Source organism: Equus asinus, chromosome 4 (genome assembly GCF_041296235.1).
Source record: "Equus asinus isolate D_3611 breed Donkey chromosome 4, EquAss-T2T_v2, whole genome shotgun sequence".
NCBI classification, from domain to species: domain Eukaryota; kingdom Metazoa; phylum Chordata; class Mammalia; order Perissodactyla; family Equidae; genus Equus; species Equus asinus.
Window position 1 is genome coordinate 12,849,776 of NC_091793.1, and position 26,743 is coordinate 12,876,518.

Consider the following 26,743-nt stretch of genomic DNA (forward strand, 5'->3'; position numbering starts at 1 on the left):
GGGATGAGGGAGCAGAAGTCATGGCCCGCACGGGAACTGGGTCACTCCGAGGGTCATTAGGTTTGGGGTCCCTGTGGGGCCGTGAGGCCTCATGTTGGCTGTGTCCTGGGCCTGCTTTCTCCCTGCCTGTCCCCTCCAGTTCTGACCCTGGGAGCACCACACTCTCGTCAACACTGGGGGCTGGTTCCTGGCCACAGTGTGTCCTCTGGGACCTTGGCCCTCTGGGCCCAGGGGCATCTCACCCAGTGCTGCCTGCACCCTGCAGAACTCTGGCCAGAAGCACAGTCCAGGCAGAGGGCCACCGGGGTGGTCCCGCAGTGCCACCTGCCGGCTGTACCCAATCCTCCAGCCAGGCCCAGTGGCCGCTCCACCCAGGGGGCCAGACTTGAGGGGTGTGGTCCTGGCTATCCATCCGCTTGGCCTGACTTGAGCCAGAGGGAAGGCTGCAGGTCCTGGACAGGAATGCTGCTGGAGGTAGGGGATTGGGCTGAGTCCCTGTCCCGTCTGCACTGCGCCCCCTGCGCACCAGGCAGAGCTGGACTCCCTGCAGAGGCACCAACGTTCAAGCCCCCAGCGCCCTTGTCCCCATAGCTTGGCACGTGGGCCTCAGCCACCGTGGGCCAAGGTCCCGCTGGGGTCCATTCCACCCTTCCTGCCGGACTTGCACCCCTGTCCAGCCCCCACCGTGGGCCAGGCAGTGCCCCCTGATCTCATCTGGCCCCACATCTCTCCGCTGGGAACATCCGCCTGTTTTCAGATGAGAACAGTGAGGCTGAGGGAGCCGCACCACTGACCCCAGGCCCCAGCCTCAGAGAAGGAAGCGGGGATCCCCTGCTGAGAGTGGCAACCCTCCTTGGGGAGGGGGTGGGAAGGGGGTAGGGGTGGTGCTCAGCCGAGCAGAGACCCCAATGGAGGGAGGGAACAAGAGGTGCCGGACCTGGGATTTGCTGGCAGAAGGGACAGCAGTGCATAGGCCCTGAGGTGGGACCAGCTGGGCACATCTGAGGAACCGGGTCAGTGTAGCACTGAAGGGCCCAGGGGGCCCGGAGTGGGGGGTCACAGAGCAGGCCGAGGTGAGGGCCAATGGGGCACCCTGGGCCTGTGGCCGCAGCTGCCATCAGCATGGAGATGCCTGTGTCGTCCCTTCCCAGGCCCCCCAGGCCCATGGTGCCCATGGAGGTGCCCATGGCAGAAGGGCAAGGGAGGGGCCCAAGAGAGGACCCCCCCAGGCCCGGGGGCACCAGCTGCAGGCCTCAGGCCCACGGTCTGGTGTCCTAATGTCCAAAAAGGCAAGGTCTGCCCCGCCCGTCAGGTGACTGCCTGACCCCTGGGGACACCTACTGATGCCACCTGTGTGGGGGAGGGGCCGCTGGCGCCCACAGAGCCCCAGTGGAGGCGGAGCAGCCACCCAGGTGACGCCTCCATGCACAGGGAGACAGCGCCACCCGGTGGCTCAGTCGCCATGGCCTCAACCCCACAGCCTGTCTTCTTCCTGGCACTTCATTCCTACGTGAGGAACTGGCCCTGAGGTTTACAGCTGACTTTTTTCTCCAGCTCAACCCTTCAACATGGTTGTCTCCCACCCAAGGGTCCCTTACTCTGTGTGGGTCCCTCGACAACACTCACTCTAGAGGCCGGTCAAGACTTTGAGTGAACTTGCAAGGGAGGTGGGGCTGCTCCGGGGAGGTGGGGAAGGGAGCCCCACCAGGGACGGCAGGGCTGCGTCTGCCTCAGCGTCCCTGCCGCATGCATCTCCTGGCTCTTGCCCCATAGGTGCAAGCTGAACGAGCAAACTCCACTTTAAAGCATCCAGCCTTTTCCAGTGAGACCCAACACGTGTTCTGTGCCTGGCTGCCTTCAATGGTCAATTTTATTAGAAAGAATGGTATGAAAATAGACAAATCTGCTTAAGAACAACCAAAAAATGCAGTTTTTAAAGGGCCAAATGAGCAGTGACCTCTTCAAAGGCAGCTTCTCCCTCCAGCGGTCCCCTGAGGAATGGGGGCAGGGTCACGTTTCCAGGATGTTAGTCTCAATAACTTAAGGGGCAGGTCTGGCTCCTGACGCTGGACGCGCGTCATAGATCCTCTCGGGAGGGCAGCTCTGTTGGGCTTTCTTGTGTGACTTCTGTCAGAAAACAAATGCAGGTCACTCAGTAAATTCCCAGGACAAAAGGCCCTGAGGACATGGCCACGACATTTCCACTGGGACAACGCAGTGCAGGGGGTGGACTGCTCACCCAGGGCCCTGGGGACGGCACCCAGGCTCCCTATAGACACTGTGGCCCCAGGCCCCCCACAGCTAGGGGTGTCCACCCAGGTGACGCGGCCAGATGGCATTTCAGAGCTGCCACACAGCACCGGGTGTGGAAGGTGGGAGGTTGGGGGCTGGTGAGGCACCCTGAGCCAACCTGGTGAGACAAGAGCCTGAGTGAAGATGAGGGGTGGGTGAGGAAGGGCCACCCCAGGAAACGTGGGGGCAAAGGGCGGGTGGAGGCCCAGGAGCAGCCAGGTGACGCTTGGCCACGTCCCATCCTCTGCCATGTCCTCACTCTCCGCCGACCGTTTGTCTGGTGTTACATGGTTTACTACAGCACATCTTGACGTGGATTTGCTTCTTGATCCTGCTCAGACTCAGGGAGCTTCTGGAATATGAGCCACGTCTTTTTCATTCTGGAAGATTCTTAGCCATTGTCTTTTTGAGCATTGCCTTTCACACCCCCCATATTCTTCTATGAGACTATCATGGGAAGAATTATTTCCCAAAAAGATGGCACCCAACCCCCAGGGCCTGTGAACGTGACTCTATTTGGAAATAGGGTCTTTGCAGATGATCAAGTTGAGATGAGGTCATTGGGGTGGGCTGTCCTCCAATGGCTGGTGTCCTTTAAGAGGGAAATTTGGACACAGACAGAGACTGGAGACATGTGGCTGCAAGCCAAGGAGCTCCAAGCTGGCAGCCACTGGAAGCTGGAGGAAGCAGGGAAGGGCGCTCCCTCCAGGTCTCAGAGGGAGCCAGGCCCTGTGACACCGGATCCCAGACTTCTAGCCTCCAGCCTGTGAGACAGCACCTTTCTGTTGTTGGAGCCGCCCAGGAAGCTAGCACAGAGACAACGTGCAGACCTTCCTGCCATCCTTACCTCCCCCCCACGTCTGTGTTTCTCTGCAGCCATCTGGGTGGCTGACCCTTACATCTCAGTGACTGCTTGCCGTCTCCCCACCTTCTGGGCCGTGGCCCCTGTCAGGACTTTGTCCCAGGAGCAGTTTTACCCTCTCGTCTTCCCGGAACCCCCAGGCCACTTCTTGTGTGAATTTCTTCTCTCGGGGGTTCCCAGTGCAGGCAAACCCCACTGCAGAGGGAGGGCAGGCCCCATCGAGAATCTTCCCTCTGTGTCAGAGGCAGGAGAGCCGACCACTCACCGTCCCCCGCTGTCTGTGTCTGCACACAAGCGTCTTCTGTTTCTTCGAAGCCTTCAGGACACACGCACACATAACTCCCGGGGGTATTGTAGCAGTTTTCGTTTTCTCTCACACACGCTTTTTCTGCAAGTGAGCACTCATCTATATCTGAGATAAAAATACTCCACTGTAATAAATCACCTCATTTAGCAAACACACACGTGTCATGGATCATGAGAGTCACTCACTCACAAAATACGCACGTACAGAAAGCACAAAGACCATACACGTCACATCAGAGAAAAGAGCGAGATGGGGAATGTAACACACGTCTCTGGAGTCAGGCCCTGGACAGGCAGAGAAGCGGAGAGGACAGTCCGGGATGCGTGAAGGCGGGAAGCGCAGTGGACACCCATGCCATGGGGCATCAGCAGATTCGCTGCCTCTCACCAAGCAGCTTGCAGCCTGGCCTCCACCACAGAGGCCCCGACGGCCAGCCCTGGGGCCCCGTTGCCCAGGACCTGACAGGGAAAGGTGGGCGGGAGGTGGGAGGCCTGGGCACATGAGGCTGGACCAGGGCACGAGGCCGCGGGCACCTGCTCCAGCGTCACCAGCACCAGGCACACCTGGGGGCCAGCTGGGGCAGACACTCAACCCCACCTGCTGCTTCTGTGTCTCTTGAGACTCCCAGGAGCTTGAGAAGCTAGAGAAGCAGGGTCTGCAGGAAGCGTTTGAGCCCAGTGCCCCGTCCCCCCCCCACCTCTTCATGTGGCCATTCACATCATGGTCCCTCTGGAAGGTTCCGCCTTAGTGCAGCACACTGACCTGTACACTGGCCGCTTTCTTTAGTGTAGCCAGGGATGCACTCTTTACACTGTCCTGGACCTTTCCCCGTGCAGCCCACACAGGTGGAGTCACATTCTGGAAACAAGAGGGGAAAGATGATGATGACAGCAGAGCACCTCCCCTTGAGCACAAAGGGATCTGAAACGCGCGTGTTCCCTGAGCCAATCATGGGGGGCTGCAGACAGTATGTTCTTTTCACCCACCTCTGTCTCCTGGCAAAGGACGGATGTGCCTAAATTTATGCAGCAGACATGCTCCTCAAGAGTTGCAAGACAGCAATAGAGCGGAAGGGGCGCTATGTAAAGCAATCCCGCTATAAACCTGTTTGTGGAAGTGAAAACTGGGTACGGTGAAAACTGGGTACAGCAGCCTTTCTCAAAACAAAACCCACCTCAAGCTTGGCGACACTGCTTCACTCAGCTGCGAGGAGCTCAGTAAAAGTAACAAGAGAGAAACGTGGGCTGCAACTGGCCTAAGACCTCATCGTCAAAGCGACCACTGCAGACGCCACAGGCATTGAGAGCCCCCGGTGTGGGCGCAGACACGGGAGAGGCGCCCGCACTGCTGGCAGAGGAGCAGGCACAGCCTTCCTGTAGGGGTGTGGCCCTAACATCCACATTCGTGTGAATGGGATTTGGAGTAATTTGGAAACTAATAAAAGCAAATAATGAAGAATGTGAAAAGCTTTACCTTCAAGGATATTTGAAGTGTATAACTGTGGAAAAATTAGTGTAATTTAAGTATCCAACAGCATGGACTGTTGAAGATAACTATGGAGTAACGGCATGCTCCAAATCATTAATGTGATGTAAAAAAATGTGATGTACAAAGATGGTCACAACATCATTGTATGAAAAAACAGGCAACAAGGCGTCACGTCAAACTGACGAGAGCATCAAGGAGTCCACGGGAGTGTGTTAACAACATGAGCAGAGGTGCCCTCTCTGGGGAACCAAGGGATTTTGTTATTATCTTCTTTTCAACCTATTTGCATTTTCTGCTTTTTCCGCAGCAAATATCACTTGTGCTGCTACTAGGATATTTCTAAGTAGGCAGAATATACAGCAGTCATGCTGACAAAGCACCAACAACGTTCAAAGGGAAGAAAAGGAACCAAGGCATGACTGCAGAGGCGCTTGGGGTGCCGGGCCCAGGCACCTTCGCACATGAACGAGCCGTTGGCATTCTGGCAGTATTGCTTCTCGCCGCAGGGGGGTGGCTCCGCCGCGCACTCGTCCACATCTGGAACACAACAGCACAGCCGTGAGCGGCCCCACCACCTCTGAGGTGACAGTTGGTGGCCTGACACACCCGTGGCCAGGGCCGGCCTGGAGAGGACAGTGACCACTGTGTGGAGGACATGTTTTGCTGGTCGTCCTTAAAGGCCTCTTGTGTGCAGGGGTGGGGACACGGGATGCTTAGTGCCCAGGGTGCTGTGAGGGACCGAGGGCCGATGCGTGAGCGCCCTGTGCTTCCACAGAGCCTCACACAAACCTCAAGTCCAGGTCATGGAGGGCTGCTGCCCACCACTCAAGGTGGGGCCCGAGGCCCAAGGCTGAGGCCCTGATTTGCCTGAGGCCAAGCAGCTGTGAAGGGTGAAACCAAAACTGATGCCGTGGTGGGAGGGAGCCCGGCCTCCACCTGCCACCCTCCCACCTGCCTGCCAACACCTGGGCCTGTAGAAAAGCACCTCAGCCAGTGCTAGACCCTCCCCAGGGCCCCCGACAGCCCGCGGTTCTGGGGCTCTGAGACGCTGCAGGGCTGCGTTTGTAAGCTCACAGACAGACTGGAGCTCAAAGGAAACGATGGGCTGCTGGGTGGGGATGGACGCAGAGGACTGCACACACAGCGCCGGGGCCGGAGCCTCAAGTCCGCACGGCACCCAGGGCAGGTGCCTTCTCTCTGCATCTGAGCCAGACTAGCATGGCTGCTGGGCTCACCTGTGAGACTGTCCAGGTCAAGGAGAGGTCTGTGCCTCAGTTTCCCAGCCTGTGACTGCACACCAGCAGGACCTGCCTGCACCTTGCCTGTGCCACTCATCCCTGTCACCACCCCAGTCAGAGGCTGCCCGCTCTGGAGTCTCCACTGGCCTGCTTGCCGGCCAGAAGCCCTCCACTCCCCATGCTTCTATTTTATGAAACCAGGGCACCAGGAGACATGACTGGGCACATCCCAGGTTTCCCTCCTGGGGCCTGAGCCAACAAACTACCCTGGGCCACCTGACAGCAAGGACGGCTGGTGCGGGGTCCGCCTTCCCAGCCCAGGGCTCAGGCTGCAGAGGGCAAGACGGAAACCACACAGGATCCTTCTTGAAATCTGCGGGCCGCACTCAGCAACCAGCCCCTGGGCGAGGTCACATGAGTGTAAGCCTAGGCCTGCACAGTGAGACTGTGAAGACAGCCTGGGACGGGGCTGTTGAAGGGAGCCCGGGGGGGTGGCTGAGCATGGCAGGGGCCACGCAGACCCCCGAGGGAGTGGGGAGGAGGGAGGGGAGGAGGACACGAAGGGGACTGACACGTCCCCCCCACACAGAGGAGCCCCGCCACCTTACCCACGCAGGCGCCGTCCTCGCGCACCCAGCCCACTTCGCACTGGTCACAGTCTCTGTTGGTTGGGCCAGTGCACGTCTTACACGACTCATCACAAGCTGGAAGGCAGAGGCGACATCCGTCAAAACGTGTGCATGCCATCCTCAGTAATGAACGTGACACAAAGGTCACTGCAGAAATTAGGGGTTTACATTCAACAAGCTAAAAACAAGAATTGAAAGCAAACAAGCAAAAAATCCCAGCAAAGCAAGATTCGCTCAACAGAAAAAATCCATTCGTGTGATTCATAATATTCCCAGGCTTAAGAAACACAATACGTGGGCTTTCCATGCCCATTCATGATAAAAATTCTTAGCAAATGAGGACTCCAAGGGGCTTTTCATAATCTGGCAAAGGCGGCTCCCAAACGCTGAGCCCACACCCAGCCTGATGTGCGCGTGGCGGTCACAACCCATGCGTGCCGCACGCCGTACGCACCCAAGGACACTGACCAGCAGGGCACTCAGGGGCCACTGTCCTGCCGGGAGAGCCACGGGGGTGGGCAGTCTTGTGTCTGGACACTCCAGGTGCCAGGTCACAGAGAACCACAACAAGTGTGGACAAACGGCACTGCCGACCCCGAGTCCTCCAGGACGTCAGGAGAAGAGCAACTCCTCTTCCCTCTGGGGGTTGTTTAGGGACGAGAGCGAGACCACCCATGGTCTTGTTTCCCCTCACATGTTTTACAAGGGCCAGTGTCCCCTGGGCCTCCTAAGCTCCCAGAAGGTCTGGGGTAAGAAGGCAACGGGTCCCCCGTCCCATCTGTGCAGGCAGCTCCGGGAAAGGCTGCCTCTGTATGCCTCACGGACCAGGACAGAGCCCTGGATGCCAGCATCCGTGGTACCTGTGCAGATGCGGTGCGTCTCATTCCTCAGTGAGCTGAAGTAGCCGTCTGTGCAGTCGGTGCACAGCGCTCCCTGGTACCCTACGTGGCACTGGCAGGACCCGTCCCCCTGTCGGCTGCCATCTCCACTGCAGTGGCCGTTCCCACTGCAGGGTCTCTCGGAACCGCCCTGGCATGCTGTGGGGAACATAAACCCACCACTCAGAGTGCACCCCAGCAGGTGGCCAGGGGCATGTTTTCACACAGAGCAAATGCCTCTTCACTCACTCGACTCATTCACCATCAAAACAGCTTCGGATTTCTCACCAAGACCCAAGCCCTACTTTGCCCCTGGAACAAGTAGGATCTATCCGAGGGGCATGCGAGGCTGCGAGGGTATCTGGGAAGCTGACTTGCTGGGGTTTGCAGGCCCAGTGGATCACCTGCATGGGAGCCTTCCCTGAAACATGGGACAAAGATGCTCACACATGGGGTGCTTGGAAGAGTGAGAATATCCTGCTGTGGCCACACACCAGTGGGAAAGCCAAGAGGCAGGCAGGAGGTGCTCGGACCAGTGAGGGGGTCTGAACCTGAAAACTGTGCCACTTGACCCCGCTGGTCAATGTGAATACCCTTGGTAATGCCCCGACAGCAAACTATGGCTTCACTTTCAGCGCCTACCTCTTCACGGAAGAGCCTGCTTCCCCTATTAAGGCTGAATGCCATGCGTCCAGCCTGACACCCACTGCCCCCCCGCCGGCCTTTCACAGACGGCCTTTGCTACTCTGAAGGCAGAGCTGTGCTGGGGGCCACGGAAGCCACCTCCCCGTACTCAGAGGGCAACACCTGGGCAGGTGGGTGAGGGCTGCCGTGGGTCTGTGGACCCCTGAATTAGAAGCACGTTGGGATCAGATGCGCAGAGCTGTATGGCCCACGGAGAAGGTCCCCAAGGCGGGAAGGCAGCTGTGGCGCCGCAGCCCCACGGCGCGGAGGAGGCAGCGCCAGGCTCTGTGGAGCCCACGGCCCCAGTTCCCGCCTGTGCTCTGCCCACCCAGACCCACGACAGAGATAACGGGGACCACGTGGCACACTCGAGATCTCCCTGAGAGAGACATACCTAGGCAGTCTGGCCCGTAAGTCCCCGGATAACAGCAAACTTGCAGCGTTTTCACACAAAACCATTCAAATAAGTCAGGGTGCTCCTTCTTCCTAGGGATTTAAAAAAGCATTCGTTAAATCTCACAGATTTCTTCAAAACAAAAGCCATCTACTATCACACGTGCTCCCGCGTATGCTAAGGGCTGGGCTACAGCAGTGTAGGTGGGAACCTCCCTGGCTGGCTGCCTTGCTCTGTGGCAGTATGCTAACAACAGATGGTGACACGTGGCTAAGGAGGCAGGCACGTACGTGGAAACGCTTGTGCCATTCTTGTAACTTTTCCAAGTCCGAAGTTATTTTAAAATTATAAGTTAAAAGATAAGAAACTATTTGTGATGGTTTCAGTGAAGGCTCGGGAAGAGCTGCGGGTCTGTGGGCACTCACAGCCGGAGCCACCAGGCCTCCAGGTGCTCCTCCTGCTCCTCCACCAGCCTGTTGCACTCGAAGTCGCTGCTGCCACACAGGCTCTCCATGATCTCCAGGAGGCGGACCTCACTGAAACAGAAGGTCCGTCAGTACTGCAAGGCGGGGGGAACGTGCCTGGTGGTCAGTGCACGCTACAGGGATGTCCTGGGGCCCCACCTGGTGCCACTTAGTGTAAAAAAGACTCTCAACAAACACATCAACTGGGGATGGGGTAGCCAGTGCTATGCAGAGAATTAAACTCAGAGAGGGGGGTGGTCAGGTGTGGGGTCCACCAGAGGAAAGCTGAAGCAGGGCAGGAGGAGCCGGAGCTCCGGGCAGAGGGGGAGTTCCCTGTAGGGGAAGCCAGCAACATTTCAGGTGGGGGGGACTCACCTTCCAGCGTGTTTTTTAAAAAGACCACCGTGACTTTTGTTTGGAGAGTGGATGTAGGGACAAGTGTGGAAGCCAAAAGATCAGTTAGGGGCCAGTGCACTAGTCCCAGGCCAGAGGACAGGTGACCGCACCAAAGGGACCCTTCTGTCATCAGGGTGGGTGACAAGGTTCACAGGAACACATCAAGTACTAAAGGCAGGCCGCTGGGGCTCTCAGAGCAGGGGCGGGCGCCCACCTGAATTCATACTTGGACAGCGTCTTTTCCTCCCAAGCCGTGTTCCCACCGCCGAAGTTCTTCTTCGCTGTGTCCACCATGCCCTGTGGAGAGACGGTGGGCAGGGGGCTCAGCGCTGCTGCCCCTACCCCATCCATCGCGAGGGTGATTGGTCTACGGAGGGATGCCGCTGTCCATCGAGGGAATGACCCTAGGTCCGCGCCCCCGGCCCCCCAGCCCCCCGCCCCCCAGCTTCGTGTCCCCAGCCCCCCGCCCCGGGTCCGCGGGTCCCCGGCCCACCTGTTTGAACTTGTCCACCAGCTCCCGGCAGCGCTGGCAGGGCGTCGGCTTCTTGGCGGCCTGATCGGGCGGCGGCAGCAGCAGCAGCAGCAGCAGCAGCAGCCCCAGCGCGGCCGGGGCCGGCGGGCGCATGGCGGGCCGAGGCGGGCAGCGCTGCGAGGACGCACCCGCGCGGGCACGGGCCGAGGCCCAGCGGGAACAGGCTAGCGCTCCGGCCTCCGCGCTCCCACCGGCTCCGCCGCGCCGGCCGTTCCCGGGGCTACTTGACGGCGTCGGCCGGGGCCCCGCCCCCGCCAGCCCTAGCGCCACTATTGGTCAGCGGGACCCTCCCTTTTCCCACGGGGCCCAATCCAGGCTCGCCACGAGAAGCGACCAATAGGAAGGCCCCGGGTCAGCGTCCCGCCGCGAGGGGGTGGGGCCGGGGGCGTGGAGATCCGAGCGCACCTCGCGCGCGGCCCGCTGCGGCCATCTTTACTCCGGGCAGGGGCGCGCCCGCTGCGATGGCTAGGCCAGGCGGCCGTGTTAGGTTCGGGCAAGGGCTCCGCCTCCGTTCTCGGCTTCCGCTACCTCACTTCCGGCCAAGGGCGGCCCGGGCGGCCGCGCTCCGAGGGACGGAGCCGGGGCCGGGAGGTCAGCGCGCGCAGCCGCGTCCAGGGCTCTCGGGGCGGGCGGCGGGAGGGGACGACCCCCGGCTCGCGGGGCGGACGGCGGGGACCCCAAACCAGCGCTTCCGCAGCGCTCCTCCGGCGTCACGGAGCGTGTCTACGCGGGAAGGCCTCCGGGTTGCTCCCCTGGGGGTTGCGCTCCTCACCTGGGGCCGGGCAGCTTACCTGGGGGCCAGGCTTCTTACCTGGGGCTGGGCTGTTCACCTGGCGGCCAAACTTCTTACCTGGGGCCGGGCTTCTCACCTGGGGTGGGCTCCTCACCTGGGGCCGGGCTGTTCACCTGGCGGCCAAACTTCTTACCTGGGGCCGGGCTTCTCACATGGGGTGGGCTCTTCATGTGGGGCCGGGCTGCTCACCTGGGGCGTGATCTGTCTCTTTGGGGCCCAGGAATCTGCATTTGCCCACGTGCCCGAGGCGGTGGGTGGGCAGGGAGCCCTGGTTTGCATCAGGAGAAGTAAGAGGAGCGTTATGTAGAGTCTAAGAGGACATAGCTGCCAAAGGAAGGAGTACAATGACGCCCGCTTTTCCCTGGCCTTTAGCCGCCCAATTTGTGCCAGATCCCCTGTGTTTCCAGCCAGGGGATTAATAGTGTGAACGTCTGCTTTGACCAGTTTCAGTCGAGGCCTAGACTCTGAATCGATGGGGACAGGAGGCCTCTGTAGGCCATTCCCTGGTCTGAGATGCCGCCCTCTGTAAACTACCTGTTTTGAGTCTGGCCTGTTTGATGCCTCAGATTAACAATCCGAACACCTGCAAGCAGGGCTGGACGGGTGTAGAGAAATGTCCCCTGGCCCTCTCGAGCCCCAGTGGTGGGGTGACCGTGGGTTCTGTACTTGCTTATGCCCTGTTGTCTTCCTGTCGTCCTGGAGAAGCATTCTGCTTACCCCCGGTGGGGCCCTTGCCTTCCAGGTTGAGCTGCTCTGCCGGTTGGTCTCTGCCCTCAGTGTCAGCAAGAGCACACCCTTATCTGAGTGAGAATCCCCGGGGCCAGGAGGGGGCTCCGAGTTCTGCACAGACTTTTTCACCCCACAGCTTGTGAGATAAGAGTGTGGATTTTCCTGCAGGGGAACTCCTCTGGGCAGAGGCATCGAGTGGGGTGTGTGGGGACAGGCCTGTTCTCAGCTGACTGGGGACAGCTGTGAGCCCGTGTCGGGTTCCTGCCAAGCAGCACTGTGCAGCTGCTTCAACGGCTTAGCTGTGTAGATGCTTCCTATTTCTTAAAACTCTTTTTTTTTTTTCCTTCATGACAGTAAGAGGAACAGAGAGTAGTGTATGAATGTTCCGTGGCCTCTTTGGCTTCACTGGAAACTAAAGCTTTAACGTATTTTTAATGAAAATGTAAGCTGGCGTGACATCCATGCTTAAGTTTTTACATACTTTCTTCTTCAGCTAGTTTGTTGAGCACCTGCTGTGCGCCAGGCTCTGCTGATGCAGCAGTGAGTGGGGAGTCGGCCTGTCCTCAGGACGGAGCCCAGCAGGGGAGACAGGCAAACGTACCTTTCCTTCAGCACGTGCAAGCGCCTCCTGTAATGCCCAGAGTGCGTCCTCCTTGCTGAGGTTACAGTGGTGGGGAAGAAACAAACAGAAAAGTCCCGTCCTCGAGGAGCTTACGTTTTAGAAAGAGGAAGACAAATAAGCTAGAAGCACCTGTCTCCATCCAGTGTTTTTTATATTTGGGAAGGAAAAAAGTTAGGTGACTTCTAAGGGGAACTGCGTATTATTTTGGTAATTCTTAATTATTAAAGCTGCCCCCACCTCCCCCACTGTATCAGACGGGAGTCCTGCTCCTTCTGACCTGCAGGTTCTCCTTCACTTGCCATCTTGGGAGAGTACAGACTTCTTAAATCTCCCTCTAATCAAAAGGTACTTTTAACAAGCAGTAAGCACCATGGCTCTCTCCTCTGCCCCTTCTATCAAATAAAGTCAAACCTGTTTTAAGAGAAGCCAGGAACACAAAGACAAGTTTGCCATCTTTCCTCCCCCTCCAAGATGGAAAGATCTAAGTCTTTCGTGAGTAGGAACTGGACTGGACACTGCCGTGGTTTTCTCAGGAAGCTTCGTAACATAGGGTTCCCCCCAGATCGTCCTGTTGGCATTTGGGAGATCCATCGCAGGCACATGTATCTGAACCCCTCAAGGACACACTCGTGCTTGTTGTCACCCACGTATTCATGTTCATGACCATCGTGGCGCCATCCTGGGGCTCCCACGGTGAAGTTCAGGACACAGCAGGGTAGGCATCCACAGCCCCAGCCCACCGTCCTTGAGCACAGGGACCTCGCTGGCTGCCCTGAGCCCTGCGTCCCACGTCCTGCCTTCCTGCACCTGCCCCTCTCATCCTCCAGGTGCATCCCTCCCACCCTCCTACCTCACAGCCTCCGGTCCAGGCTCTCAGCCAGTACCATGGGGGCCAGTTCAGGTTTTACCCAACTCTCCTACCAGATTTGAGCTTCTCATGCAGGGGCCGCCCTCCTGCGCTCCAGGGGCCAGGCCGGCCCAGGGCCTGGCTACACGGACTTATCTCAGGGTTCTGCAACTAAAGTCTTTCTTCCTGGAGGAATGTTTATGCCACCTAAAGCATAAGATAGCTGGTTAAAATACGAAAGCTTCTCAAGCATGATTTTCCTCTGAACTTTCTATTTTGATGTGTTTTCGGATTTATGGAAGTTATGACAGTAGTTCAAAGAACTCTCACTTACCCTTCACCCACGTCTCCCAGATGCTAATGCAAGGGTGATTTTGGAAACTTGAGGATCTACGTTTTCATTCTTTCAAAATGCTTGCAGAGTGGCGGTGCTGACAGTCAACGAAGGCACGTGAAGCTGAAGCGCAGAATGGCCGGGAAGAGGCCATCTGGCGTGGGCAGGCAGCGCCGGCTGCTGGTGCTGCTGGTTGCTGTAGCCGCTGTCCACCTCGTCACCTGCCCTTATGCCAAAGTGGAGGAGAGCTTCAGCCTGCAGGCCGTGCATGACCTGCTTTACCACCAGCTGGACGTGGAGAAGGTGAGGATGTGTGTCCAGGACCGCGCATCTACCCCGACTCCCAAGGGCCTCTCTGGCTGACCCTCCTTTCTCCCTGCAGTATGACCATCTCGAGTTCCCCGGAGTGGTGCCCAGGACGTTCCTTGGGCCGGTGGTGATTGCGGTTCTCTCCAGCCCTGCCGTGTGTGTGCTCTCGCTGTTAGAAGTGTCCAAGTTTTACTCTCAGCTAGTAGGTAAGGGGTTCTTCACCTGAGGACAAAATGAAGAATCACGGTGTAATTGATGAGCTCAGTCAACCAGGTTGAGTTACCTCCTCTAGGAACATCCATCTGTTGGGATCTTGGCTGTCCCTGGCCACTCAGCGGAGTGGTACAGAGCACGGGTTGAGGTCAGACATCGGCCCTTTCTGGGCTGTGACCTGGGACGCGTAGCTGAGCGCCTCTTGCTTCTGCTCTTACAATGGTGCCTTCCTCCCCAGGCTGGCACAGGAGGAATGAGGCAGGAGTGAGGCATCTCCCACGGGGCCACGCTTGGGCTGCAGGGGAGCCACCAGCCCTGCCTGGCGGGCTGCATGCACCCGAGCAGGGCTTTATTATTCCAGAGCCGCACATCTGCTGGGGAGGCCTCACATTCCCACTTCCCAGAGGTTGCTACAGATAGGCCTTTGTGCAAATCCTTCTGGACCTTTCTCTGTGCCTACGTGAATATTTTTTAAAACCAAATTTAGAACATTCTGCACATATTGCTCTGCAACCTCATTTTTTAGGCAACAATCACTGTCTTTTCATTTCAGTAAATTTTTATTGCATCTCTACCCAGACTGTATTCTGATTCCCCCAGCCGACTCAGACACATTCACGTAGCTCGTTGGTCTGGCCCATACGGAGAGCTTTGAGAAAGTACACGTTCCTGGGGAGAAGTGGTTCTGCTGCTTGAAAGGGCAGATTAGGAAATGGAAATCCCCCATCGCGGGGGCAGCGGGACAGGCTGTACCGGTTGTGTGGTGCCTTGGAGCCCCAGACAGGAGATTGGGCCACGTCTGACCATCAGGCCCTCGGTAAATGTGGCCCCGGAGCTGTCACAGCCGTGTGGTGGGGCCCCTGGTGTTAGTGCCGGACTCGTCGCGCTGTCGCATGGACACTGCCCACTGCCCTGGGCCGTGCGCTCACAGCGAAGCTTTAGAGTCAGGGGCCTGGGGTCCAGGCTGTCGGTTTGCCATGTCCAGTCCATTTTTAATGCCAAAGAGGACTCCCTGTCTCAGGGCTGTTTTTCTGTCACCTAGTCATTAACTGACCACTGCAAGCCACCATTTCGAAGACCCGCTTTGCCCCGGCTTCTGTCCACACTGATGGTTGCACGTGTGTTGCCGTCTTTGTTTAGTCAGAGCCGTCCTCGGACTCGGTGTGATTTTTGGACTCTGGACTTTACAAAAAGAAGTGAGACGGCAGTTTGGGGCCACGGTAGCCGCCATGTTCTGCTGGGTGACGGCCACGCAGTTCCACCTGATGTTCTACTGCACGCGGACGCTCCCCAACGTGCTGGCCCTGCCTGTGGGTACGTAGCCGCCGAGCCGTGTCTGTTGGACCCAGTGCTGGCCCCCCATGCCTCTCGCTGGGCTCAGGGCACACCGGCCTGGGGACAGGTGAGTGGGTATCCATCCAAGGTGTGCCTGCCTGGCGAAAGCTGCTTTCCACTGAGTGTCTCAAACACTCAGCGCCAGGGTAGCCTTGGCAGGAAGGGGGATCTCTTCTCAGTGCTGCGTTGAGGTGTCCTTTCCAGCAAATGCCAGGTGGGCACGAGTCTGTTTCACAGGTCCCCTGGGAGGGTTTCCCTCGTGCAGGACCTGCAGTGGCTGGGCCGAGTGGGAGTGGCCCTGGTCTGAGGACAGTGAGTGCTGGGAGGAGAAAGCCTCATGTGGGTCAGATGGGGGCAGCTCTGTCAGGTGTTGTCAGGCGCCCCAGGCAGAGAGCCGCCCTGCTCTGGGAGCCACAGGGAGGCCAAGTGTAGGTAGGAGGGGAGGCTGCGGATGGCGTGGGCCTGGGGGTCTGTGCCAACTGGGGCAGAGGTGTGGCCTGGCCCTCACCAAGCCTGGGGAAGCAACCTCTGTGGGACGTGGCGGGGGACATGGCAAGCAGGGCGCCATTCCAGATGAACCCCAAGTGGAACTCAGAGGCCGTGCCAAGTGCCTGGGAATGGCCAGGGAAGAGTGGAGGGTGGCCAGGGTTGGCACTGGGCGTGTGGAGCCTGAGGCTCCGGAGGAGATAGGAAGCAGGACTCAGGCGTCTGGGGTCTGGCGCAGTCAGGCCCACTGGAAGTGGCCCCAAGCTGTGTGACAGTGTGGGCCGCGGGCCTGTGGCCGGCGGGGGTGGACGGCGTCTACAATGGAGCCCAGGCCCCGCGTGGGGGATCTGGTTCTTGGTGGTATTTGCTGTCTTCTGGAGGGTTCTGTGTTGCTTTTGTACTGAGAAGGTAATCAGCCTACTCTTGCCGCCCTGTGTCCTGCAGTCCTGCTGGCCCTCACGGCCTGGCTGCAGCAGAAGGGGGCCCGCTTCGTCCGGCTCTCGGCCTTTGCCATCCTCGTCTTCAGAGCTGAGCTGAGCCTGTTCCTGGGCCTCGTGCTGCTGCTGCTGCTGAGCACGGGGCGGCTCTCCGTGGGGAAGGCGCTGCGCTGCGCCGTGCCGGCCGGGGGTCTCTGCCTGGGTGAGTCGGAGTCGCCAGGGGCCATCCTGCCCGGAGGCTGTGCTTTGTCTCATTTTACAAAGATGAAGAGAAATTCGGGAGTTTTTTTGGTTTTTCTTTCTCATTAAATAAAATTACTTTAACTTTTAGCAGTATTGAAACCTCTTAACGTGGTTCTCCTTGCTGTTCTTCCTGAGCGCCCCCCGGCTGCCAGGGCCTCCGTGCGCCGGTCTCCTCCTACAGCTCAGCCGGCCCCTGCGCCCGGCTCATGAGGGGACCGGTGCTCGTGAGGGGACCGGTGTGAAGGTGCTTATTTAGGGGGCGGGGACCCCGATGTCTCAGCTCCTTCATGCGAAGCTGCTGGTGGCTCCTGGCCTCTGTGCCGACAGGGCTGCTTTGTGGGGATGGTTACCTGTGACCTGGGACTTGGGGCTGCCCTTCACCCAGCAGCCTTGAACTCTGAGCTTTTCAGGTGGCCATGTTCCCTCCTGAGGAACTCTATTTTATCTTACTAGGACTGACGGTTGCTGTGGACTCCTATTTTTGGCGGTATCTTGTGTGGCCGGAAGGAAAAGTGCTTTGGTACAACACCGTCCTGAACAAAAGTTCCAACTGGGGCGTATCCTTCAGGTGTCTCTGTAAGGTGGTCGTGGGGCAGGACAGCCGGAGGCGCGAGGAGCTGCCTTCCTCCCAGGTGTCGCCCCTGACGGGAGGTGTGCGCTCGAGGGACAGGAGCACGGGGTGGAGCTGCTGCAGCGGCTGTGGCACCAGGACCAAGCCTGCCCGGGAGACGTGGCAGGCAGGTCCCCCCACCCAGCATTCTGTCCCCTCTGGAAACACCACCTTGCTTTCGTAGCCCCAACTTCTCTTGCAGTCCTCATGGTAATAGGCTTTTTTAAACGTTTTATTGTAGAACATTTAAACATAGACACAAATAGGAAGAATAGCATCATGAGTCCCCAGTGCACCCCAGGGCGATGCTTTTTACAGTGAAAAAAGAAGGGACCGGGAGAGGAACAGTGCAGCCTCGGTGCTGATGCGGAGCCCTGGCCTCTGTCCGCGTGGGAAGGCCGTCACCGTGGGCCGAGGCCGCAGGCCGGGGCAGCTGTCAGGGCTTGTCTCGGTTGCCCGGGCTTGGCTGAGGGGTGGCCGTGTGGCTCCTTAACCCGCTCCGACCTCCCCACTGCTGTGGTACTTCTACTCGGCCCTGCCGCGCGGCCTGGGCTGCAGCCTGCTCTTCGTGCCCCTGGGCCTCCTGGACAGGAGGGCCGTGGCGCTGCTGCTGCCGGCGCTGGGCTTCGTGGCCCTGTACTCGCTCCTCCCGCACAAGGAGCTGCGCTTCATCATCTATGTCTTCCCCGTGCTCAACATCGCGGCCGCCCGGGGCTGCGCCTGCCTGTGAGTGCTCCCTCCGCGATGCTCCTCGCTTTCAGGGGACACGGGTTTACTGATTCGTAAAGGGGGAGATTTTTAAGGCAGACGCACGTGTCTGTGGGCACTGTGTTGAAAGAGGGCAGCCTGGCCGTGGAGACGGTGAAGCCGCTGGGCCGAGGCCAGGATGGGACTGGCCACCTGCCAACCCATGGTTCTGCTTTTCTGTCTCGGTCTTTGGTTTTCGGGACGTGTGTCTTGGGCCAGTCTGCACACAGCTGTGCTAATCGTCCAGGGCTCAGTCACTCAGGAGAAGGACACTTAGGAGATAGCCGTGGTGCAGGACAGGGAGGTTCTGAGGGTGACTAGTCGAGTGAGGAAGAGGAGCTGCAAGTGGAGGCCGAGGCTCGGGGGCACAAAGGCAGTGGTGTGGGGCAGGGAAGCAGGGAGGCAGGGAGACTGCCCAGCAGTAGAATGAAGGGGGCGCGGGTAGCCCTGAGGAGGGTGCCCCTGGGCTGTGCGGGGTGGTGGGAGTGGGGCTGCAGCTCACCAGGGAGCAGGCCTGGGGCTGAGGCAGGATGGTCACTGCCTGTGGTGGGAACAGGAGGCCAAGGCCAGCCCCTTGGCTGGGCTGGGGGCGCAAGGGACGCAGGTGGGAGAGGCGCCCTGAGGCAGCCTGTGAGCCAGGAGGAGGGCAGGTCACCCCTTCATGGCCCTCACTTTCCCAAGGACACCTGTTAAGGGCGGGAGGCAGCTTGTCACTGTGCTGCCCTGGGACGCGGGTGAAGGCACTCACAGCTTGTCCCCAGCTCCCTGCTGCTGTGTTTTTGCCTGGGGCTTCCTCCCGGCCCAGGGACGGCCGGGTGCTCTGAGCCATGTAGACAGACCCTGACCCAGAGCGGCAGGCAGACTGACCCTTTCCTCCAGGACCCGGGAAGAGCTGTCTCTGAAAGGCCAACGCTTGGGGGCTAACCCTGCTCTGTCCCTGAGGGAGCAAAGGGCCCTGCTCCCCTGCCTCCTGCCCTAAGAACCAGAGTTTGTCTGCGTCTCCCCGGGTGGGCAAGGAGCAGGCCCTGCCCCTCCCCTCCCCCAGCAGCCAGGCCAGGAGTCCCCTGTCTTGTGCTTCAGGGAAGCCGAGCGCAGCTCACGCAGGACCCTCTTCTCTACTCAGTGGTTTGTTACCGAATAAAGCCTGTTCCCGCTGCTCTCACCAGGCCCGCTGCTCTCACCAGGCTCGGCTCTGCTAGTCTCCCTGACTGAAAGGGATTTGGGTGGTAGATTTGCATCTTAAAGGGCAGAGAAAGGATTCTAATCATGAGCTTTCTAAAATCATTGCTCTGGAGGGGTCCAAGGCCACCTGCCCATCCCCAGGTTTTGGGGGGAACATGTGGTAAATTCTCCTGGCAGCCTGGAGCTTTCTCCGGCAGGCACTCAGGGGCTGGGGCCACCCTAGGGGTGCAGCTTTGAGTTTGCTCCAGTGTCTTAGTGTTGGGTGGGTGAGATCCTTTGTGCTGAGGGTCTGCAGTCCCCCGAGGCCGAGGCCGGGGCCTGGTGGAGAAGGGCTCAGTGGGGCCTGATGAGTTTGGTCAAGGGTCCATCCTGAGTTTTCAGGGGCCAGCAAACCTTCCTGTGAAGGGCCAGATAGTGAATATTCTTGTCTCTGCAGCTGCACGGTCTCTGTCGCAGCCTCCACCTCTGCCGTTGAGGCGCAAAGCCAACTGTGTCCCGTTGGTGTCACTTACAAAGAGGGCAGTGCATGGGGTTTGTCCCACAGGCCATTCTCTGATCCAAGGAGCAACTCGGGACGTTTGAAAGTCTCATATAAACTTTAAATTGGCATCTGGGTAGAATTTCACAGAGAAAAATTTCAAGGTAGCCCTTTACCCGCTCTCTCTGATGGTGATGTATTGGGTGATGTGCTCGTTACAGTGCGGGGAGGGGAGGAACAAGTATATGTGCCTGATGATGTATCCTCCACTTAATTGCCGCCATACCCTTTCTGTGAAATGGATTGTTTTTTTTCCAGGCTGAATAATTATAAGAAGTCTTGGCTGTATAAAGTGGGGTCCCTCCTTGTGATTGGGCACCTTATGGTGAATGCCACGTACTCGGCCACGGCCCTGTACGTGTCCCACTTCAACTATCCTGGTGGCGTGGCAATGCAGAGGCTGCACGAGCTGGTGCCCCCCCAAACAGGTGGGTGCTCGGGGCTGTGCAGGGACCAGCTGCAGCTCTGGCCAGAGGCACCCGGCTCACGGTTCTAACCAAGCAGACGTGGTTTTCCATAGGTGTCGTTCTGCACATCGACGTGGCTGCTGCACAGACAGGCGTGTCTCGGTTTTTGGAAGTCAACAGCGCCTGGAGGTATGCTCCGCTATGACGTGACTGCAGGTGGCGGTGCTTCTCCTAGAGGCCGAGCACAGGCTCCCTTTGGTACCCAGGAGCCAGGGGCGGGCGCAGGGGCCACAGGTGCACGACTGTGCTCTTGTCTTGCAGGTACGAGAAGAGGGAAGATGTGCAGCCTGGGTCGGGGCACATGCTGGCCTACACGCACCTCCTCATGGAGGCAGCCCCCGGGCACCTGGCCCTCTACAGGGACACGCACCGGGTCCTGGCCAGCGTCTCGGGCACCACCGGTGTGAGTCTGAATGTGACCAAACTGCCTCCCTTCGACGTCAAACTGCAGACAAAGCTGGTGCTTCTGGAGAGACTCCTCCCAGGGAGGGGACCAAAGCCCCTCTGAGAATGTTGGCTCTCTGCAGTGCCGTGACAGGTGACACGGTTCAGAGAGACAACCGAAGAGCCACGGACATGCCCTGGGGAGCAGGTGGGCCCCTCCGCAGACACCTGGGCGGCGGGCCCCACGTCCATGCTGCACTCCGCTGGTGAGAGCAAGGGGCCAGTGCCGCTGCCAAGGGGGACGGTGGGCAACAAGATCCTTTTTGTGCGGACCATGCGCTGCTCGCGGCGGCAAGGACAGCAGGCCTTGTTCTGTGGAGCTGCTCTGGTGGCATGCCACCTTTGCTGCCCGTGGCCTCTGGGGGCACCTAAAGTGGCACCCGCTGGGGAAGTCCCGTCTTTGTGAGCCTCACCTGCTGCTGGGTGCATCCCCACACTCATCCCAAGCTGCAGGATGTGCCCTCTTTCGTAGTCACAGGCACGCCATTTCCATGGCAGATGACATTTTGGAAGATAAACATGTTCAAAAAGGAATGAGAATAAAAATGTTTTAATGTTTTATTAGCGATCTTATGATCTGTGATATTTCCAGAGACTGCCTTCACCTAGGTTTTGTTTTTAAGTGATAATTTTGGTACTTTTACGCTTCACTGAGCAAGCATTTATTAAGTGCCACCAGGCACTGAAGACAACGCAGAGAGCTGGGTGAGGCTGCACACACACACACACACGTGCCCACAACATGCACACGTGTACACATACTGCGCGCATGCACACGTAACCTGCATGTGCATAAAGACAGGCTGTTTTCTGCTGAGCCATTCAAGAGTGAGTTGTTCACTGCGTGGCCTTGGCACTGAGCACCTCAGGGTGCCCCAGGAAGGAGGTGATGGCCTTTCCCACCTTGTAGTTTCCACTCTTTCACTGCAGCCGACAAGCAGTCTGCATAGACACTTCAGACCAGGAGGACCTCCCCCAGCTCTCCGGCCTTGGCGCCCACCCATGACTCCTGCAAGGCCAGTCTCTGTGGCGGTGCCGCCATGCCTGCCAGGCAGCACTAGTACTCCATGTGAGCAAGCTCCTGTCTCTCCCATTTGTCTATCATCCATATTTGTTATTTACCTATTGTTGGTGTTTATCACTCTGTTGTAATTTGTCAGTGCTCAGATATTTGTCACTGATCACCGTCACGCCTGCGTGGATTGCTGCTAGACCGCAATGGTCTGTGAGTGGCCCTGTCTAATCACTGTGGTGTTCAGATTGTACAGGATTCCCTGGGGGGCTGTCAAGCTGCTCTGTCTTTGTGACACGCCCTGTTACTGTTAATTTGATTTTTTTTGCCACTTGAGCTAACATCTACTGCCAATCGTTTTTATTATTTTAATTATTTTTCTTTTTCTTCTCCCCAGAGCCCCCCAGTGCATAGCTGTATATTCTAGTTGTAGGTCCTGGTTGTGCTGTGTGGGATGTTGCCTCAGCGTGGCCTGATGAGTGGTGCCACGTCCTTGCCCAGGATCCAAATTGGCAAAGCCCTGGGCTGCCGAAGCAGAGCGCGCAAACTTAACCACTCGGCCATGGAGCCGGCCCTTCATTGTTAACCTTCCTGGCACAAGGTGTCCCGCCCAGGCTCCTCCTGGGCCTCTCTGTCCTGGCCCTGGAGTCAGCCGTGTCTTTGAGGGGCCCTGGCCCCTTTTGGTGGAGAATGGTTTTGAAGCCCAAGATCTGAGTGCAAAGCATGCTCGTTGCTGTTGAGATGCCTGTGCTTTTAGGCCTATCTGTGGACAGCTAGTGAGGACAGAGGTGTGTGCACACACTTGCACATGTATGAGAAATCACGACACCATCGTGATACCCCAATCCCACCCCATCTCCCTGGGCTATGTGCCTCCCTCCTTCCATGTCTGAATGTCCCGTCTTCCACAGTGAGAAGAAGCCCGACCCCAGCAATATCAGTGTATTTGCTCAAGACGTTCAGTAGTTTCAGAATTGCTTTGCCATGACTGCAGGAAACAGACAGGCCCACGAGACAGAGGCAGGGTTGGTTTGCCTTCTTCACCCTGCGTCTGCGGCCGGAGGCTCACCGTCGAGTGCTGTGTTGATCAGTCCCTTGGGTGAGCGCCCTCTTCAGGTGGTGGTTTTTTCATTTGGAATACAGTTGAGTTCACTTCTTTCCGTCTGCTTTCAGTCTTAGGACGCGACTTCCCATCCTTTTTAGTTGGTAGGACGTGACCATGCTGCTGGAAATCAGAAGTGTCCCTGAAGCTGTGCTCAGGAAGGTCGCTCCCTCCTGTATGCCTCCCCTGTTTTTAGTAACTCACGTCATTGTTTTCTGGTTTATCCTTCATGTCTTTCTTTTTGTAAAGGTAAGTAAATACTTGTTTACTTTACTTCCCTTTCTTTCTTACACAAAAGGCAGCATTCTATATATTCTCTATTGTACTTCGTTTGTTTCACTTCTGGAACATCTCCTGGAAATCACTCCATCTGTTCACAGAGATTTCTCTCGTTTTTTTGAATCACATAGTACGTCATTATGTGGATGACCATAATTTGTTCAGTCAATCTCCTGTGTCTGGGCATTTAGGTCGTTGCAATATTTTCCAACTTCAAATAATGCTACAAGAAATAACCTTATGCATTTATATTTTCGTATTGTTTGAGGTATCTTTAGGGTAGATTCCTACAAGTGGAAATGCTGGGTCAAGGGTAAATGCATATTAGTTTTGCTAAGTATTGCCAAATTCCCCTCCACAGGGGTCGTTCCATTTCACACTTCCATGGAACCAACAGCATGTTAACCTTTTTTAATTTATAATCTGATGGGTGAGCAGTGCTGTCTCAGTATAGTTTTAATCTTCATTTCCCTATGAGTGAAGTTGGATGTTTTCATAGGTATAAAGGCCTTCTGTTTTTGTGAACTGTCTGTTTGTATCTTTTGTCCATTTTGATGTTTAGTCATTTTCCTCTCACTTTAAAAATTCTTCAATTATTAGGGATATTTGCCCTTTGTCTCCAATACATATTGCAAATAACTTCTCCCTGTTTGTCACTGGCCTTTGATTCTTCTTATAAAGTGCTTTTTCCATGCAGAAGTTTTCTCCATTCCGTGTCTTCAGTTTATCAGTCTTTTCTTCACTGCATCATAGTTGGGAGGCTTTTCCCACACTCAGGAGGTCAGCCCTGTGTTTTCTCTCAGCACCTGTGTTTCACTTTACATGTAGATCCCTGATCCATTTGGAGTTTTACTTTTCTATAAAGGGTGGGCCTGATTTTGTCTTTTTCCAAATGGCTGTCTGCTCACTAAGGGTCCATCTTTGCCTCAGAGATTTGAAGTCACAAACTGAACTTCTGCATTTCAAGTTTTGGCAGTTATTAATACAGCTGCTATAAACATCTGTGGGCAGATTTTTGTGTGGACATAAGTTCCCAGCTCCTTTTGATAAATACCAAGGAGAGCAATTGCTAGATCATATGGTAAGAGTATGTTTAGGTTTGTAAGAAACTGCCAAGCTGTCTTCCAAAGTGGCTGTTTCTGCGTTCCCACCAGCAGTGAGAGAGTTCTGTTGCTCCACATCCTCGCCAGCATTTGATGTGGTCAGTGTTCCAGATTTAGGCCATTATACTAGGTGTGTAGTGGTATCTTGTTTTAATTTGCAATTCTGTGATGACATATGATATGGAGAATCTTGTCATGTTTGTCATCTGAATATCTTCTTTGGTGAGGTATGTGTTCAGGTCTTTAAGCCCATTTTTCAATCAGGTGGTTTGTTTTTTTAGTGTTGAGTTTAAAGAGTTCTTTGTATATTTTAGATAACAGGCCTTTATCAGATATGTCTTTTGCAAATATTTTCTCTCAGTCTGTGGCTTGTCTTCTCATTCTCTTCACATTGTCTTTCACAGAGCAGAAGTTTTTAATTTTAACAAAGTCTAGCTTATCAATTTTCTCTTTCACGCATCATGCCTTGGGTGGTGTATCTAAAAAGTCATCACTATACCCAACTTATCCAGATTTTCTCTTATGTTATCTTTTAAGGGTTTTATAGTTTTGCATCTTACAGTTAGGTCTATGATCCGTTTTGAGTTCATTTTGGGGAAGGGTGTAAGGTCTATGTCTAGCTTCATATTTTTGCATGTGGACATCCAGTTATTCCAGCTCCATTTGTTGAGGAGACTTTGTTCTATTGTATTGCCTTTGCTCCTCTGTCAAGGATCAGTTGACTTGTTCACGTGAGTCTGTTTCTGGCTCTCTCTCCTGTTCCATTGACCTGTTTGTCTGTTCTTTGCTAGAGCACACTGTCTTGATTACTATAGCTGTATAGTAAGTCTTGAAGTTGGGAAATGTCAGGCCTCTGAATTTCTTCTTCACCATTGTGTTGGCGTTCTGGGTCTCTCCCTCTCACAGAAGCTTCAGAACTGGTTTGCTGACATCCACAAATAACTTGCTGGGATTTGATTGAGATGCGTTGAGTTTATAGATCAAGTTGGTAAGAATGGACATCTTAACAGTATGTGGAATGTCTCCCCATTTGTTTAGTTCTTTGATTTCCCTCTTCAGAGTTTTGTTTGTTTCCCCTTTAAATCTTGTATATATTTTGTTAGATTTACACCTAAATATTTCACTATTTTGGGTGCTACTGTAAATGTTATTATGTTTTTAATTTCAAATTCCACTTGTTCACTGCTGGTACATAGGCAAGCAATTTTTCCTGCATATTAACCTCATATCCCGCAGCCTTGCTCCAAGTGCTTATTAGTTCCAGGAGTTTATCAGTTCTTTCAGAATTTCTACGTGGATGGTCATGTCATCTGCAAACAAGACAGTTTTATTTCTTCCTGCCCAATTTGTATACCTTTTTCCCCTTTTCTTGTCTTGTTGCATTAGCTAGAAAGAGAAGGGACATCCTTGCCTTATGCCTGATCTTAGTGGATCTTAGTGGAAAATTTCATGTTCTTCACCATTAAGTATAATGTTAGCTGTAGATTTTCTGTAGATATTCTTTATCAAGTTGAGGACATTCCCCTTTATTCCTAGTTTATTGAGTTTTTATCATGAATGCGTGTTGGATTTAGAAAAAGCATTAGATGCTTTTCTGCATCTTTTATTATGATCATGTGATTTTACTCTTTTAGCCTATTGATCTGACAGATTACGCTAAAGATTTTCTCATGTTGAACCAGCCTTACATACCTGGGGTAAATCTCAGTTGGTTATGGTGTATAATTCTTTTTATACATTGTTGGATTCAATTTACTAATATTTTGTTGAGGATATTTGCATCTATGTTCATGAAAGATATTGGTCTATAGTTTTCCTTTCTCGTATTGTCTTTGTCTGGATTTGGTATTAGGGTAGCGCTGGCCTCATAGAATGAGTTAGGAAGTATTCCCTCTGCTTCTATCCTCTGAAAGAGGTTGTAGGGAATTGGTATAATATCTCCTTGAATATTTGGTTTTTAATTCTTAATTCAATTTCCTTAATAGATTTAGGCCTATACAGATTGTCTGTTTCTTCTGGTGTTGACTTTTGGCAGATTGTGTATTTCAAGGAATTGGACCATTTCGTTTATATTATCAAATTTATGTGCACAGAATTGTTCATAATATTCCTTTATGATCCTTTAATGCCCATGGGATCTGTAGTGATGTCTCCTCTTTCCTTTCTGTTGTTGGTAATTAATGTCTTTTCTCTCTCTCTCTTTTTTCCTTTGTTAGCCTGGTTAGAAGCTTATCAGTTTGATTAATCTTTTCAAAGAACCAGCTTTTGGTCTCATTGATTTTCTCTACTGATTTCCTGTTTTTGTTTTCATTGATTTCTGCTCTGATCCTTCTTTTCTTCTGTTTACTTTGGACCTAACATGCTCTTCTTCTAGTTTCCTAAAGTGGAAACTTAGATTATTGACTTCAGACCTTTCCTCTTTTCTAATGTATGCATTCACTGCTGTAAAGTTCCCTCTAAGCATTGCTTTCACCTCATCCCACAAATATTGGTAGCTTGTGCTTTCATTTTCATTTTGTTCCAATTATTTTTAAATTTTTCTTGAGATTCTGCTTTGATCCATGTGTGATTTAGAAATGTGTTGTTTAATCACCATGTATTTGGGGACTTTCCAGTTTCTCTCTGTTATTGATTTCTACTTTAACTTCATTGTGGTCTGAGAGCAGATGTTGTATGAATTATTCTTTTAAATGTGTTCAGGTGTGTTTTATGGCCTGGCTGTGGTCAGTCTTGGAGAGTGAGGCCTT

At 55.1% G+C, this 26,743-nt stretch overlaps 2 protein-coding genes across 2 annotated transcripts; one reads left to right on the top strand and one right to left on the bottom strand.

Annotated features, from left to right (window-relative positions):
* Nucleotides 1-1,839: 1,839 nt before the first annotated feature.
* On the bottom strand, nt 1,840-10,439 carry CRELD2 (cysteine rich with EGF like domains 2). The gene is made up of 10 exons (XM_044777473.2): nt 10,126-10,439; nt 9,847-9,929; nt 9,198-9,308; nt 8,773-8,864; nt 7,677-7,853; nt 6,796-6,891; nt 5,403-5,486; nt 4,224-4,319; nt 3,420-3,566; nt 1,840-2,127 (listed from the first exon to the last, which is right to left on the bottom strand). The coding sequence occupies exons 1-10, from the start codon at nt 10,255-10,257 to the stop codon at nt 2,078-2,080; spliced, it is 1,068 nt and encodes a 355-aa protein (XP_044633408.2). The 5' UTR covers nt 10,258-10,439; the 3' UTR covers nt 1,840-2,077.
* A 119-nt stretch (nt 10,440-10,558) lies between these two features.
* ALG12 (ALG12 alpha-1,6-mannosyltransferase) lies at nt 10,559-21,061 on the top strand. Its single transcript, XM_044777462.2, has 10 exons — nt 10,559-10,755; nt 13,577-13,792; nt 13,872-14,004; nt 15,152-15,325; nt 16,277-16,471; nt 16,966-17,069; nt 17,625-17,848; nt 19,848-20,017; nt 20,110-20,185; nt 20,318-21,061. The coding sequence occupies exons 2-10, from the start codon at nt 13,625-13,627 to the stop codon at nt 20,562-20,564; spliced, it is 1,491 nt and encodes a 496-aa protein (XP_044633397.1). The 5' UTR covers nt 10,559-10,755; nt 13,577-13,624; the 3' UTR covers nt 20,565-21,061.
* Nucleotides 21,062-26,743: the final 5,682 nt, after the last annotated feature.